Source organism: Danio rerio, chromosome 24 (assembly GCF_052040795.2).
Source record: "Danio rerio strain M-AB ecotype USA chromosome 24, GRCz13ab, whole genome shotgun sequence".
Lineage (NCBI taxonomy): Eukaryota > Metazoa > Chordata > Actinopteri > Cypriniformes > Danionidae > Danio > Danio rerio.
The window spans coordinates 17032297-17050044 of NC_141044.1; the positions used below are offsets into that span (position 1 = coordinate 17032297).

General features: G+C 35.0%; 1 protein-coding gene across 5 annotated transcripts in view; it reads right to left on the reverse strand.

Annotated features, from left to right (window-relative positions):
* The window catches only part of rttn (rotatin), a 128695-nt gene that overhangs the window by 87523 nt on the left and 23424 nt on the right, over window positions 1-17748 (reverse strand). For 3 of the 5 annotated variants that reach the window (XR_015524853.1, XM_087309369.1, XM_087309368.1), the window contains exons 9-14: window positions 10868-11061; window positions 10634-10749; window positions 8123-8293; window positions 7648-7860; window positions 2475-2587; window positions 2224-2350 (exon numbers count right to left, since the gene is read on the reverse strand). Coding sequence is in view for 4 of the 5 variants with exons in the window: in XM_087309369.1 (XP_087165495.1) it covers window positions 2224-2350; window positions 2475-2587; window positions 7648-7860; window positions 8123-8293; window positions 10634-10749; window positions 10868-11061 (934 nt within the window). In the remaining variant the exon portion in view is untranslated. The remainder of the gene's footprint in view (window positions 1-2223; window positions 2351-2474; window positions 2588-7647; window positions 7861-8122; window positions 8294-10633; window positions 10750-10867; window positions 11062-17748) is intronic. The other 2 variants (XM_087309371.1, XM_087309370.1) reach the window with 1 other exon arrangement.

Here is a 17748-nt window from a genome sequence, read left to right on the forward strand (position 1 = left end):
TTTTGACTGCTGTAGTTATTAAAGTTGTGTTATTTTTTGGTATTTATCTTCAGGAACTCACTAAAGGCATGTATTTTGCCTTATTATCATAACAATCTAATGTGGCAATAAGATGGTAATAGTACTGTGCATTTACACCAGGGCCATATTCATCTATGTAAACAAACAAACACAACTTTAACATAGCAGACACTGTAAAAAGCTTATTTACAGCCATTAGACTTTTCTGCCAAGGTATTCCAGTGTCATCGAGTGAGAGAATGTTGTGGGACTGCTACACGGGAGTTATTATTATGGATTAAGAATAGCAAAATTTAGCAGTTATTATTTTAATATTTTTTTTATCTTTTTTTTTTTTAAGGTGTGACAATAACACCAACACGGTCTTGAATGTATGAAAACATATGCTTGTTTGTTGTAAAAATTCATGATAAAGACAAAAAATACTAATTTGTGGATCTCCGAGTGCATCTATGCTGCCGTTGTGGCTGGTGTATTTTGTGAAATTTTCTTACCCCTTGGTTTCGTGTGTGGTCTTGAAAAATCTTAGTTTGAAAAAGTATCTATCCCTTCCTCTTAGACCTACGCCTTCAAGTTAAAGAGAGTTGGGACACCCCTACGCCTTCACGTGAACGTGCAAAATGAGGGATAGGGGAAAGAACTTAGGGGTAGAACTAGGATTGGGTTCAAGTCATCTGGTGAAATTGTATTTATATCGCAATACATTGCATAGAAAAAAATATTGCCATGTCAAAATTTTCCAACATCGTGCAGCCCTATTATGATCCCAGAATCTGAAAATTAAGGGACACTGTAGTACTAAACACATCTCATCATAAAAATACTTTACACTTCTGGCTGGAACGGCTGGGAGAAAATGCATTTTAGTTAATTAAAAATCATCTCACACTCCATCTACGAAACATTGCATCTACGGACTTATTTCCTACTGCACCCCTGAGAAAATACTGTTCAGTGACTTTTAAAAAAATTGGGGACCTTTTCTGATGCATTGACCTTCTATTTCTTAATTGCAGGCTTTAAGTTTGTTTTTTTTTTTTGTTTTTAATTATTATACTTTTTTATCTCTCTGATATTGAGCTTTTGATCTTTGCTTTTGGTTAAGTAAAAAAAATGTCAGTTATTGTTTGTACAATATGATTTTTTCATTCATTCACTCATTCATTTATTCCCTACTACTTTTCCAGGGCCGGGTCGTGGGGGCAGCAGTCTTAGGAGAGAACTCCAGATCTCCCTCTTCCCAGACACTTCCTCCAGCTCCTCCGGGGGGATCCCGAGGCATTCCCAGGCCAGCCGAGAGACATAGTCCCTCCAGTGTGTCCTGGATCGTCCCCGAGGCCTCCTCCCAGTGAGAAATGCCTGGAACACCTCCCGAGGTAGGCATCCAAGAGGCATGCGAAACAGATGCCCGAGCTACCTCAGCTGACTTCTCTTGATGTGGAGGAGCAGCGGCTCTACTCCGAGCTCCTCCAGGGTGACAGAGCTCCTCACCCTATCAATAAGAGTGCACCCTGCCACCCTGCGAGGGTAACTAATTTCGGCCGCTTGTATCCGAGATCTTGTCCTTTCAGTCATGACCTAAAGCTCATGACCATAGGTTAGAGTAAGAACGTAGATTGACCAGTAAATCGAGAGCTTTGCCTTTCGGCTCAGCTTATTCTTCACCACAATGGACCGGTACATCAATGCATTACTGCTGCCGCTGCACCAATCTACCAGTCAACCTCACATTCTATCCTTCCCTCAGTCATGAACAAAACCCCAAGATACTTGAAATCCTCCACCTGGGCTAAGAACCTTCCTCCAACCTGGAGATAGCAAGCCAATCAAATATGATTTGTTTTACAAATATTTGAAAACAAAACTAGGCAATCAATGAATAAATGAAAAGAAAAATAATGGTGATTTTAATTTTTCCCATGATTAGACAGCCCTACTGTTAGCAGCAGAAACGGTGATCTGAACCATACTGTACTGTACCAAGCCTTGCCGCTCAGCAGAAACAAGTCATGAAGGGTCAACTTCCAGTAAATCAAACAGCTTTGAACACCATGTGCAATAAGCTAAAATCAGAACCTGATTTAGTTGGAATGTTCAGTTCCAAAGTTAGCCGAACTTTTCCCCCTGTCTTTTCTGTCACTTATCTAGCGGAAATGGCTCAAAATAAGCTCTTGCTCCCAATTTCCACTGCACATCTTGTACCTTCAAAATGCTCAGAGTGCAGGAGTAGGTTTCTGCCTTCACTGGGGACAGAGGATGAGACAAAAGCTTCAGAAATATCTTCTGACTCTCCGACTGCAGAAGCGGGCTTGCTTGTGCAAATTTCCACCTACGAAAAGACACATTTTTTTTTTTTTACAGATTTTCATAGGATGACACCTTTTCCGCAGTGCCAGACAAAACAGCAGATGTCAATGCCGGTTTTACAGTTTCCATAATTGTGAACAACTTACAGGTAGGAGCAAATCTGGACACATTCCTTCACCACCGGTAGGTGCTGATGATATGGAAAAGCATCTACTCCTTGGTCAGCAAGCTCCAAAAGCTCATGCCAGTTCTTATCGCCCTAGAAAGTAACAAATCAGTTAAACTCATATTACTTAAAATACATGAATGCAAACTTTGGTAACAGTATTTGTAGTTTATACTATGTTGTGGAAACGCTGTGGGTAGAGAGAGTTAATAACTTAACACTGTGAAACATTTTGCTCAAATCTGACTTGATTACAGTTATTTGCATTGTTAGAATGTGTACACACTGATATGGTAAAATTCTGTGTTGGGGTAATGATTTACAAGTAACGCGAGTTACATAATATTACTTTTCTAAGTAATGAGTAAAGTAACGCATTGCATTTAATAATATTGATATAACAATAATATTCAAGTTTTTTTTTTGAAAATTTAATGGGAGTTATTTTTTTGTTTAATTAATTAGCTTCAAAAACATTAATGTTTTTTCACATTAATGTGTTTTTTGAAGAATTTACTAACGAGCACTTGACGTGTTGCTTAAGCACCCCGTGTGCCTCACGTTTTAACCACCTGTTGCGCCACAAATTTTTGCCCTTGCACGCCGTGCGCGACAGTTGAAAGTCAACTCTAAGCGGAAAAAGTGTGTTTAGCCAGTCGCTTCTTTTTCATACTCCAATCAAGTGAAAACCGAGGCGGGGTTTCTGTTAAGGTGCCTGCAGTGTTTGAGTTGTCAAGACAACTACGAAGACTTTTGAAGATGGAGGAGAGACTTGAGGTTGCTGTTTTGAGTTATTCAGAGCTGTTTGACTTCACAAATAAAATTTAATTTCACAATACTTTTAAATATGTATTAATATAATATCAACACTCTCACTCAATACACAGCTGATTCAGTCATTGCCTAGCGACATAAAGTGAATCGCACTTCTTTTTTTTTTGTCAACAAAAAAGGCATTGTGGTGCACCTCACATTTTTAGAACATAAAGGCACATTCGGTGTGATCAGCCCCTATAGCCTGGGCTGCATCGGAAACCACAAACTTCTGAACTATATAGTATGCTAAAATAAGTATGTGAGCAGAGTAGTATGCCGAATTCATAGAAGTCGAAAATCAGTATGCGAAAAGTAACCGAATGACTTAATGCTTACGGCGAGATTCTGAAGTGCGCAACCCATGACTTCCCATGATGCCCCTAGAGAAAATTCATGAATAGAAGTGAATCGACGCAACTGACACAGGTAGGTCAGATGACCATGACAAAATGCCAGATGTAGTACGTACAAATTCCATTCATACTCTTCACATTCATACTATATAAAACATACTTTGCTAACAGCCGAGTAGTACGTTTAAATTCAAATGCAGTACCTACTGAGTAGTATGCGGTTTCGGATGCAGCCCTGGTTTATATTCGACACGTCCGCTAATTCGCTTAAGTACGTATAGCAAATGTGACGTCATCGCTGTGTTTCCGGTGGTTTGCTTTGAGTGCGTGCAACAAGATTTCATTTTCAGCTTTTCACCCTTTTTTTTTTCAACTCGAGTGAAAAGTATGTGCGGCGCCATGTTTGATTTGAGTTGAATATCTGAATGTCTGCTTAATATCTGTTAATTCTGCTCCTTCAACAGACATTTGACTGACTAGAAGAAACTTGTGCATGTCAATTTACACTAACCCTAACCCCAACCTAACAGTCTACTTATAATCTAATGAGAATTAGCTGAAATGTAGATGCAATGCAACTTAAATTCAACAAAATGACCAACAAAATAAAGTGTGACTGATTTTTTATGAAACAGGTACGCCTGTACAGACATCTTTATGATCCATCCATGCGTGATCATAGGAATAATCAGGTGACCAATAATTCTTGGCTAGAAATTGCAACTGAAGTGGGAAAGGAAGAAACTTTTTGTTGAATGGTATAGATAAACTTGAAGGATAAGTTTGTTAAAAAAAAAAAAAAAAAGAGAGAGGCCATGGCAAAAGTGAAGACTCGGGTGCTTTTAATACGCAATTAAATAATGTTTTCCACCAGTCATAGGTTTTACACTGATGTATATATAATATAAAAATAATAATTTTAAACAATTTAATATTTACAAAACTAAAATGAAGTCACAAATGATTTCTTTGATCACTGGAAAAGAATACTGATGTCCTGTTTTGAGGCTTTATTGGTGATAATGGTCAAGAATGATGGACCATTATTGCCTTTTTAGCATATCAGTGGAGGAAAAACTAGGCAGACAGTAATGTGTGAATTGTTGAATGGGTAAATAATAAAAATAAACAGTCTTTAGTTTTTAGATTTTGTGTAAGCAACTTTTTTTGCTTTTATTCTTGCCATAATTAAAAAATATACATTTGTAGAGCAACCCCTGTTCTGTTGTTATTAATATTTTAATAAGCTTAAAAGGTAAAACTATCTGAGATATGAACAAAAGCAAATGAAGCATTAAAGTTTGAATTTAAATATTTAATCTTTATAATCATTAAAATAATATGTAAAAATAATCAGTTTAAAAATCTTGAATGATATTATTGATATGAAGTAGTTCTGGAAACTTCCTACTTCTCTGTTATCCGTCTGACTTTACGGTGGGTTTCTCTTGACCGCCCCCTCTCATTTTTTCAATAATATCACAACGTGAACGCGTCAAGTATAAAAGTCTTGTTCGTTTCGTGAGGTGCACATGCAGTCAGGTCAGTGACGCGGTGCCAGGCAAAAGTATAATTTAGGCTTAAGTTGCCGGATAAGTTGGATACGTGCCGCTGTGGCAACCCTGGATAAATAAAGGGACTAAGCCAACAATGAATGAAGAAAATAAATTAATGAATGAATAAATGAATGAAAAAACAATTTGATTCATTTTAATTTATTTTAAATCCTACAAAAGAGTTGCTCCTGAAAGTTTTCAAATCATAACCAGAAACACCTGACTCTGTCAAAATTTTCGTGTATTATAAACAAAAGTGTTTAATTTTTAATCACATACAACATGAGAAAATAACTAAACATATGGACCATCATTTTAATTTCAGAGCATGCCTTCAAGAATCCACTGGGAAAATATTTTCTTCTAATTCATTTCTTATAAACCAGTTCTTCAATCACTACCTCAGCCTTCAGAAAAATGACTGGAAATCTTTATCTTTAAAACATTTATAGTAGTTTTTGTTGTTTTGTTCTTAATTCAAATAAAATGTAGAACTGACTCCACCAAAACCAATCCTCTATTAATCACATGAAAATTTGGTCACACTTTATTTTAAGGTACAATTCAAACTATTAGCAAGACCTTCAGTTCAGTAAACGACTAATTAGCTGCTCATGGTTGCTGTCATTGACTAACAATACAAGCTTAATAAATGACTAATTAGCTGCTGATTAATAGTTGAGTTTGGGTTTTGGTAGGGCTTCTCGATTATGGAAAAAATCATAATCACGATTATTTTGGTCATAATTGTAATCACGATTATTCAAAATAATTATCAGTAGAAGTCAGAATTATTTGCCCTTCTGTGATTTTTTTATATATAAATATTTCCCGAATGATGTTTAACAGAGGAATGTTTCAGAGTATTTCCTATAATATTTTTTCTTCAGGAGAAAGGCTCATTTGTTTTATTTCGGCTAGAATTAAAGCAGATTTAAATATTTTGAAACCTATTATTTTGATAGCTGAATATTATTAGCCCCTTTAGGCAATATATATTTTGATTGTCTGCAGAAACTACTGTTATACAATGACTTGCCTAATTACACTAATTAAGCCTTTGAATGTCGCTTTAAGCTGAATATCTTGAAAAGTATATAGTAAAATAAAATGTACCGTGATCATATTAAAAATGAGTTATTAAAACTGTCATGTTTAAACCGTGCTTTAAGCATCTGACCCTGTAAGAAAAAACTTTAGCTACAAAAGTCCTTCAGTCAAGACCAGTGAGGGATTTTCTCCTTTTGTTGTTTGATTATTTATAAAAACAGGCGGCAGCAGGAATATTACGCACTGTCACTTTAAGAGCAGTGCGGCTCTGATATGGTTTCTCTTTCACATGTCTTTTGATTTTCAACTTGTTTGTTTATTACACAAAAGAGAGTTAATATGAATAATCATTAAACATCGCGCTCTGACACAAGTGTGCATGTATTTGACCATTAAAGCACTCACATTAAGACGGCATTAGATGTGCTCTGCTCATCTCCAAGCCTGTCCTAGGCTAATCGCGGCTTGCGCACACACACACGCATGTGCTCTTCCGAGCTTTTAAAAATATGAATGACTCTAAATGTAGGGCCTACATCAATGAATGATGCACATTCCCTGCTGCAAATATTACATTACAGTACATGCTTTTAGTCATTTTCACGTGAAACTGAGCTTTGCAGAGCAAAAAATGTGTACAACTGGAAAGGGGGCAGTATATGATGGAATAATTGCTTATCTCGATTAAAGTTTTTTTCATAATCGTTAGAATCGGATTTTCAATTAATTGCACAACCCTAGGTTTTGGGACGGATTAGGGATGAATAAGATCATACTTTATAACTACTAATGAACTGTTAATTGTTAATACATTAATATTAGGCAGGTATTAGGCTAGTAGTTAAGTGCATGAATTGTGACCTAAACTAAAGTGTTACCCTGCTTATTAATAGTTTGTAAGGTAGTAGTTGAATTAAGATATTGTGTACGATTAAGGATGTGAAACAGGTTCACACTTTAGAAGTGCCAATAAACAGTTAACACTTTAATAATAAGCAGGTAAAAAGTCAGTAGTAAATTATGTGACATTTGTTAAAACAAAAGTTGGTAACAGTTTAGGTAACAACTCACAACATTAACAAACCACTAAGTAATACTACTAGCTTAATAAACTTCTAATTAGCTGCTTATTAATAATTAGTAAGGTTGAAGTTGGGTTTAGGTTTTGGGTAGGATTAGGGATGTAGAATAAGATCATACTTTATAACAACTAATGAACAATTAATGTCTTAATAATGGGCAGGTAATAAGCTAGTAGTTAATAGCATGAACTGTTACCCAAACTTAAGTGTTACCCACAATTTGAATATTTGAGCATGTCTTGACTGAATGTATCCACTGGAAGGCTAATATGTTGGGCAATGTTTCTAATCTTTACCTCAGCCTGTGCATCCTTTAAAAAGGTGCATGTCGCCTCCATGCAATGAGAAATACGGGACACTCTACGATACAGGCTGTATCTTTCAAAGCAAGCCTGCTCTAGATACGCCACGGCTGACTCATGGATGACGGGGAACGCCACGCTGAAGGATATATCAAGACACAACAGGAAAATGGCAGCCACGGTACTTTCCGGAAGATTATCCGCAGCCTGTTTGTAAAGACAACACACACAAGGTAATAAAACACACACAAAAAATGAAACGCTAATAGATTTGTCTGCAATTATAGTGTTGTCCTTAGGTCTGGAGCTTAACTGAACAATTGACCCTTTCACTGTGAACTTCTGGTGTGTTTCGCACTCTCATTTGTTTTAATAATGACCATGAAGGACACAGCCATATGTCCATTCAGCGACAGTGGTGGCACGGCTTATTAATGTCTAAGAATGGCACGGCCATATGCTCACTCACCTTCTCCACAGGTAACAAGGTTTGCAGGAGACGTATTGTGAAAATGGCAGTGCCTGTGAAGACCATTCTGTGGTGGATCAGAGACGATTCTGGATGTTCTGAGGAAGTCATGCCATGGTGGTAGCAAATAACATCTCCCAAAATCTCTATACATGCCTGTAATTTCTCTCTCTTAAAAAAAACACATGTACAAAAAGACTGATGTTAGTAAGAGCATGTCATGTTACCGCCAGCAGGGGGCAGCAAGAGTCCTGTGCATTTCAAAGAAAGTTTTCAGATGACAGCAGTTTTTCAAGATAAAAACGCCATGAGCGTGCATTAAAGATCAATGAGGGAGAGAGGCACGCCGTGAAATATACATAATCATATGCGCTGGGGAATGTTCTCATAGGTGCACACACAATGAGTTCGTTGAAAAAGATTTCTAGAGGCAATGAACATCATTGGACGAGGCCTATTTGGTGCCGTGCGACCTACATAATCCATGGTATACAATCATACGTTGATGTCATTTTATGTAAAACACTCATAAGCTGAATGAAACAAAGCAAACTTTGCATAATGACCACGATTAAACTCTAGGTTAAGATGGTTAACATTTCTGAAACGTGGCTAAATATCTGCACTTATTGTAGCTACTGGCATGTGTTCACATTAGTTTATGCATCCTGAATTAACACAATCTTGGGCGGTGTTCATTGTATGTAAATTATAATAGCACATACAGTGCTCAGCATACAAAGATACACCCTTCACAAATCTATCTTTTAAATTCACATTTTTAATAAGAAGCTAGTCAATATTATATTGGTGCATATACATTAGATTAGTCAGTATTGAAGCTAAATCTGGAGCTTATCTAACAGAATAACATACGATAACGGATCAAAAACTAGTACACCCAAATGCATGTCATAGAAAAATATTAAATACAAGTTTAGAAGGAAAAATCAAAAGAACCAAAAAACATTAACATTTTTATTGAAATGTTGTAGTTTGTAAATTTGTTTGCTTGAATTTAGTTATATTATCTTTCAATTTCTAAATATGTTTGGTGACTAAAATATTATTTTAATAAATATATCTGTTTAATAACATTTACTGAGAAATAGATAAATACATTCATTTTCGAAATAGGGCGTACTCAATTATGCTGAGCCCTGTAATTGTTAACACTTTATAATATGGTGGCATAAATATGCTTCACATAAAGCTAAAACTATTGATAACAATTGCTCATTTACATTTACATATAAAAAATACTTACAACTTACAACTATTAATAATGCATAGACAACCACTGAAATTATCATGAACTCTTTGTTGAATTTGGTTTATTTTGGCTAGAATAAAAGCAGATTTTAGTTTTTTTAAATCCATTTTAAGGTCAAAATTATTAGACCCTTTAAGCTATATTAGTTTTTTATTTATTTATTTATTTTTTTGCCTAATTACCCAAGATAAGCCTTTAAATGTCACTTTAAGTTGCATAGAAATGTCTTGAAAAATATCTAGTAATGTATTATGTACTGTCATAATGGCAAAGATAAAATAAATCAGTTATTAGAAATGAGTTATTAAAACTATTTTGTTTAGAAATGTGTTAAAAAAATCTTCTCTCTGTTAAACAGATATTGGGGAAAAACTAACAGGGGGGCTAATAATTCAGGGGGTTATTAATCCTGACTTCAACTGTATATTATAATGTTATACATTACATTATATACAATGTAAGACAATACAATATGTACATAATGTATTATATTAGAATTATAAGATTTATAGACAAAGCTGACTAGTTACTTATATCTAAATGTTTAAATATAGCATAGAACACATAATATAATATAATATAATATAATATAATATAATATAATATAATATAATATAATATAATATAATATAATATAATATAATATAATGTAATATAATATAATTACTGATTGATATTTTAGATACATTATATAAAAATGTTAAATTATAAATGTTTATTATGTTAGAGTTAACACTTTAGCACTGCTTAATGTATGTACTAGCTACAGTATCCTGACCTAACAGGAATCTACCATTTTTTTTTAATATAAATTTAGCTTCACTTATAAATACAGTAAATATTACAATACATCACCGTTAAATGTACACAACTGTACTTCAAATTCTAAAAAATACATTAACGCAACTAAATTATACAACGTTCATTGTTATTTCATGTCAGCCATTGCTATAGAAGAGATCCTTGTTGCATTTTCGAACCAATACAAATGATATGAATGGGCACAACAGATGCAATAAGGAGCGAACGGAGGGAATTCTAAATAGTGAACCTGGCCTGAAAAACAACACTCGTGCCATGACTGATTTGCGCTGATAGCTTAACATTCCACAATGACCGTCTGTCCCTCAGAGTAAGTGGAGTGGGTGAAACGGAGCGGCGACAGGTGTGTGTTTGTATGCACTAATGCAGACATCAGTAGATCTGCACCGTGGAGGAGTGTTGTAGAAGACACTTGCCAGCTCTGTCGCAGTCAGGCTGTGCTCGTCCCACACCTCAGGGGCTACGCTGTCTCCCAGCAGCCCCTGCGCCTCCGCCAGCAGCTCTAGCACCCGCTGGAAAACCTTCAGGCTTTCTGAAAATCAAAAAAAAAAAGGGAGTATGTTGAGCGATGGAAGCACACGTGTGAGGGGGAACGGCAGCAGCTGTGGGTGCGTTTGAAATGGGAAAAGAGGGTTTAAGAGGACCCTCACCTGTCCTGATGAGAGGCAGAGCGTGCTCTACGGCTGCTACGGCGAATCTAGCCAGGCTCCACTGCTGCAGCTGGAGCTCCAGCGCATCCTCCGTTTCCATCATCATCTCCGGGGGGAGCTCTGGGTGGGCAGGCGGGAGGGGAGACTGCTGGGCTGGCCTAAGGGGAGCCCCTCTATGACTGCTGCTGCTGCCGCTGGAACGCACAAATCAAAAGGAATCCTTAATCGAGCAGGACGTGGATGCTTGTGAGCAATAATAACAAAAAAAGAAAAAGATTTTAAGGTGATGATGAATACTTCTGCTATTCTTAGTTCTCTCTTTTGCTGGCATAAATTTTGTATTTTTCATATGTAGTGCACAAGTCACCAATGCTGCTTTTTAAATCAGAATTACAGTGAAAACTACACATTTTAAGAGTGTCATGATTCTTGATCTGACAATCATATTTTTTTGGTGGTTATGATTGTTTTCAGTTTAGTATATATCATTGAAGTCAGAATTACTAGCCTTCCTAGCCGATTTTTTCAACATTTCTAAACACAATAGTTTTAATAAATAATGTCTAACAACTCACTTCTTTGACCTTTGCCATAATGACAGAACACACTATTTTACTAGATATTTTTCAAGATACTACACTTTAAAACCCAAAAAGTTCAGGAAACTCAAACCATTTGTGAAAACCGATTGCAACAAACCATTTAAGTTTAAAACCTAACCCTAATGAGTACTGTAAACTTAATCCATTTGAGTAAACAAAGAAATCTGATCACAGTAAAACTCGATAAATGAAGAGAAGGAAGAGAATTAACTCATTACCTTTAACAGGAAGTTCAAAACTCTTTTCAAAAGAGTAGAATTAACTTTCAGTAAATTTTGAGTTGACTACACTCATTTCCTTTGATAAAGTTGACAGTTGGGTTTTACAGTGTACAAACTCTAAGGGCCCTATCATACACCCGGCGCAGTGTGGTGCAAGGCGTGGCGCAGTAGTCTTTTGGTAGTTTCAGCTTGGCGCAAGAGTCGTTTTGAGGCGTTGCGCTACGCTGTTTAAATAGCAAATGCAATAGCGCTCATGTTTGTGCCCATAGGCGTTCTGGTCTAAAAAGGAAGGCGTTCTGAGGCGGACCGCTGGCGCGTCACTATTTTGAGAATCTATAATAGATTTTTTTATTAGACCAAAACTAACCCCTCGCTTACGCACTGCTTAATACGCACAAGAGAGCAATAGGCAAATATCTTTACATATGAAAAAATGTAAATATTAAGGACATATATAGGATATAATAAGTATAAATAAATATAAATATAAAGGATTAAAATATTACAAAACATATTATTTTCTAGCCTACATAAATATGAAAAACCACTGCTTTTATGTCTTCTTCATCTCGGGAGGCTTTTTCAGTTCATTCATAACAATTTGCTTTTGTATAATGTTATTATTATTAGCAGTATTATTTAGTATATCCATATTTATATTTGTTTTATTAAAAACAAGCTTAGATTTGCCCACCTGCAGGTTTTAGACCATATGGGGCACAGCATGTGTTTTAGGATATAACTCATTTTGCTATTATTATTCATTTATTTGTTTGCTGGAAATTAGAACTGAATTTAGAAATAGTTTTGAAACGAAAATTTGCGCCTAACAAACAAAAGTATTTATTTATAGACTAATTGATGTCTGTGCGTAAAGGGCGAAAGTGGAAGTGATCCATTATCTCTCATTCTCAGGCAGTAGATGCTCTGTTTAACAGTTTTCTGTTAAAAAACTGTTAACTGTTAACTGTTTGCTTGTGAAATGCTAATTTTTTCCACTTAGACTTACTTTGCTACCTGTAAATAGCGAATGAGCTATTGGCGCGACGCAGCTGACTCTTAAAGGGAATGGGAGATGAGATTCTAATTGGTTTATTCTCAAAACACACCTATAACTCATTAAGAAAATAAACTCAACCCTTTTAGAACATGCGCCGTGGCGCAAGGCAGATTGCCGGTCCGTAAATTAGCAAAAACGCGTCCTGAAACGCCCTGAAAGCGTTTGCGCCCTGAAAGCATTTGCGCTCTGCGCATGGACCGTCAAAATAGAGCCCGATTTTTTTGTCTAAAATAAAGATCAGGAATTTCTCAAAACCTATACAGTAGATGTAAAATAAATGTTAATATGAGTAGGCTATTATTATTGTTTTTTTCTCAATGATATGGTAAAACAGCAATAGGCTTTGTGTAGGTCTACTGTTGGTTAAAATGCTAAATTTTGTATAGACTTGTAACGGTGGGCTTGAACAGACTTTAAATATGTCATGGTCATTAATGTACAGTAAAGCGATTGCATCAGAATACAACAATTTATAATTCTGATGTTGAATTACTGTGTTTGAGACATGTGCTTACAATCTGTCATTGACAACATTATTAGACCTTTTTTTTCTACAGGTAAAATCAGACATCTGTCATTATCAGATTCCCTCATGCATTATAATCAACATTATAGGCTAGAGTAGTTATACTAACAATGTTAAACATTTATTTTCATACACTACACTTTGTGTTCGCTATGAATGAAAAAAAAAACATCAAATGCTTGTCGCAATCATTACTCTATAATGCGATATGATTATTTAAATGATGTGCACGCTTTCGGTTTCATTTTTACTGTTAATTGCAGTTCATTCTTCCCGCACGGCTCCCAAACGATCACTCTGCGCCACAAACTGAATGTTATTTACAACTTTATTACCTGTTACTTACAGCCTATGGAGGTTCTGTCCATTAAATTAAGACTTCATTCACAGGCGCATGCTGCTCTCTCTTTGGTGACAGCTGACGGTCAGCTGCACGTCAAGTGTGATTTTGCAGTCGCGAATACAGAAATTACATGAAGACAGAAATGACATTTTTGGGTGAATTTTATCTTATAAATACAGCATGTGATTCTTTCAACATCATTTGGAGATGTCCACGTGGCTGAACAACGTACATAAAACAATGTAAAGACTTGTGTGACTGCCTTTGCTTCTCCCCTGAACTTGAAAATTTGATTGACAGAATCATAGAAATGCCGGATTGAGATCGCCTAGGGATTTTCAGTTTATTCATGACAATTTGCTTTTGTATAATGTTATTATGAGCAGTATTATTTATTATATCCATATTTATATTTGTTTTATTAAAAACAAGCTTGGATTTGCTCACCTGTCAGGTTTTAGATCATATGGGGCACAGCATGTGTATTTGGATATATATTTTTTGAACACACTTCACTATTATTTTTCATTTGCTGGAAATTAAAACTGAATATAAAAATAGTTGTGATACAAATAGTTGCGCTTAACAAAATAAATTAATTATTTATAGGCTAATTGATGTCTGTTCGTACAAGATTTCCCTTTCCACGAGATCGAAAGTAAAAGTAGATAATGAGAAGGCTCATCTCTCAGTCTCGCGATGCAGATGCTCTGTTTAACTGTTTTCTTGCTAGTGAAGCGTTCAGTTTTTTCACTTACAAAGTCGTCATGTAAATAGCAAATGTACCATGGCGCGATGCAACTGGCTCTTAAAGGGAATGAGAGATGAGGCTCTGATTGGTTTATTCTCAAAACACACTTATAACTCTATATATAATTAAGAAAATAAGCTCAACCCTTTTAGACCATGTGCCACAGCGCAAAGCAGATTTTTCCACTCTCATATTAGCAAAAGTGGATTCTGACACACCCTTAATGCATTTGTGCCCTGTGCTTTGATCTTTGCCCACAGTTTGTATATAAATTAAATACAAGCTTTTATTTTAAATGTGATTAATCGTGATTAATTTTTTGACAGCGCTACTGTAATTAGTTAATGTCAGCTAATACATTAGTTAACATGAACAACATGTTAATGTTAACTATGATAGTTTACTGTTCATGCTCGTGTTAACTAAATAATTAACTACACTTTAAAAAATGTTGGGTTCCACACAAACAATTTGTGTTGGTACAACATAATGGAATTAAGTTAACTTTCTTTTCTAAGTTTCAGAGGATTGAAAATTAAACAATTAATTTGTCTCTTTAAAAAAAATAAAATAGAAAAATAGAAAAACTCAAGAATTGTGTAGCTTCAGCTTATTTAAAAAAACGGTGTGAACAACAACAAACATCATTTTCTGAGTGTAACAAATTACTATATTTGTAAGTTTACATAAAAAAGATATTACATTGCTGAGATTTGTTCATTACTAGTGTAATCCATTACCAAATACATTAGTGTATGTGTAAGTAAACATAATTATCCTATTAATGTACAGAGATATATTAGAATAAGTAAGTTCACATCAACAAGGATTGTGTAGTGCTGAAATTCAAAATTAACTAATGAAGTAACTAACACATTAATATCTGTTTAACTAACATTAACAAATATTAAGTAATGCTTAAAAGAATAATTCACCCAAAAATGACCCAAATATTTACTAACCCTCAAGTGGTTGCAAACCTTTAGGAGTTTCTTTCTTTTGTTGAACACTAAAAAATACTGAAAACCTGTAACCATTGTCTTCCATGGCAAAAAAAAAACAAATACTATGGAAGTCAATGGTTACAGGTTTCCAGCTTTCGTCAAAACAACTTCTCTTTGTGTTCAATAGTGGAAAAAGTAAAGGCTAAGCAAAAGATGACAAAATTAAAACTTTTAATTGAACTACATGTGCTGTTGATTGTTTATTCATCTTTACTAATTCATTATTTTGAGTTAACTAATACAATTATTGTAAAGTGTTATTTAAAAAAAATAGATATCACAATTCTCCCATGATTCTGGTAATACTTTACAAAATAACAAGCATTTTAATAGGTGACAGTTGTTTTTACTTTTATGTTATGAGTTAAGTAAAATGTATATTTTAAACAAGTAAAAAATATATTATTATATTATTTAAATCAATACTTCGCTCTGAAATTCTGACTAACATGAAATGGAATTTTTGAGGGAACTGTGTGTTGTGTATATTTATTGTGTGTACATATTTCCACACACATACATGTATATACACTTAAAATTTTGACATAATTTTGTGGTATAAAATAGTTGATATATAAATGGAAATAAACATTTTCTACACATGTATTTACATATATACATTGGTGTGTGATTTACATATGGATAATAAACATAAACAGTATGCCCAAATTATGTAATAAAATGATTAATAGTTCAACAGCTCTATCTGTATACCAACTATAAACTGCTTTCCCAATACTTCTGTGACAATGTGAATGTTTGAAACAGAAATACCCCAATTATACAAGCTGAAAAGGCTAAAGACGAAAGCTGTTTCATAACCATGTTTTATAACTGCTCTCTCTAATGCCAAACACAGCTTTAAATATACCGCTGTAAATGTCAATAGACTAATAAGCACATGCAAATTTTTAAAAAGTGCATAATTAAGATTGCATTGGTTTCTGAATCGAGATTTTTTTTTTACATTTTATCATCTTTTCTGTTGAAAATTCTGTTGTCCTAAAAAACTATAAATAAATAAAAAATCTTAAGCATACCTTAGGAACGGTATAACAGAAAATGTTGGTGGTTTTAAAACCTTGACTTTTCCAAACCGCAGTATACCTTGAAAACAGTTATCAACATGCCTAGCTGTCACTAGCACACATTGCAAGCAGCATGGGGTAAGCATTTTCAAATGATTCACATGGAAGTAGAGCCAAGGTTATTATAGTTAACGAAAACTAACGAAAAAACGAAAACTAAAATGTAAAATAATTGTCATTAACTGAAATAAAAATAAAAACGAGAGTTTTTTCAAAAACTAGAACTAACTGAAACTGTATTGTGTACGTACAAAACTAACTGAAACTAATTAAAATGATAGCAAAAACCTCCTTCGTTTTCGTATTTGTAAATGTGTTTAATACATAATTTTACTGTAAGCCTTTTAGAAGTAAATATAATCCGCGCTCCAGGGGCCTCTTGTATCAACGCTGCGTACGCACAAAAACTTTACGTACGCCAGGTTTCACGCTCAGAATCGCTCACGTTTGGATTTACTAACAATGAACTGAACGTGGGAATGTGCACAGCTTCACGGCAGCTTTCTGGCTGGCATACGCACATTTTTTGTGCGTGTCTTTTTTATTTCCATTGGCGACTCCTAGAGGCAGTTGTGTTAAATTCCTCTCTACAAAGTGTCTGAGCCTTGCAATGGCAGCTGTATGAGACGGGTTCATCTAGTAGGTATATAAGGTTTCCATACCATACATTTGACTAGCTAAACATTAAAGCACAATTTGCAGCAGTCGCCTGTTTTCCCAATGTAATCTGAGCTATCTACTGCACACACATTGCTATAAAGACACTTTCTGAAGATGAATTTGCATGCGTGAATCAGAAACATTTCCATTTAATAAATGTGCAAATAAAATATGATGCACAAACTTATTAATGATTCCTACTTGTCTTTCTCGTGATAAATAGTGGGCAAAATCGGATATGTAGCGGGGAAAAAAAGAAGAAAGAGTTCATCAGACGCTGGTTTCGAGCCGAGTTTATGCTCGAACGTGTCAATTTATGATCACATGCGTCTTACGAGGTGCGCCACTGAGACTGTTATAGATCCTGCAACATTTTACAGATATAAACCACACTATTTATTTATTTTTTTTAATGCACTCAGTGCGATGTTCAGACCCAACTGTGTTAACCGCATCAGCTAAACTCTCCCACTCTATTTTTTTCTTTTGTTGTTAATTCCGGAGAACAAACTTGCAAATAACACCGCTTTTCTCCGGTCTACCTCCGAAAGCAGCACCTCCAATACACATTCAGTTTCTCTTTTTGCTTGATTTTGCCATTGCTTTTTCGTTGGGTTTTGCCATTA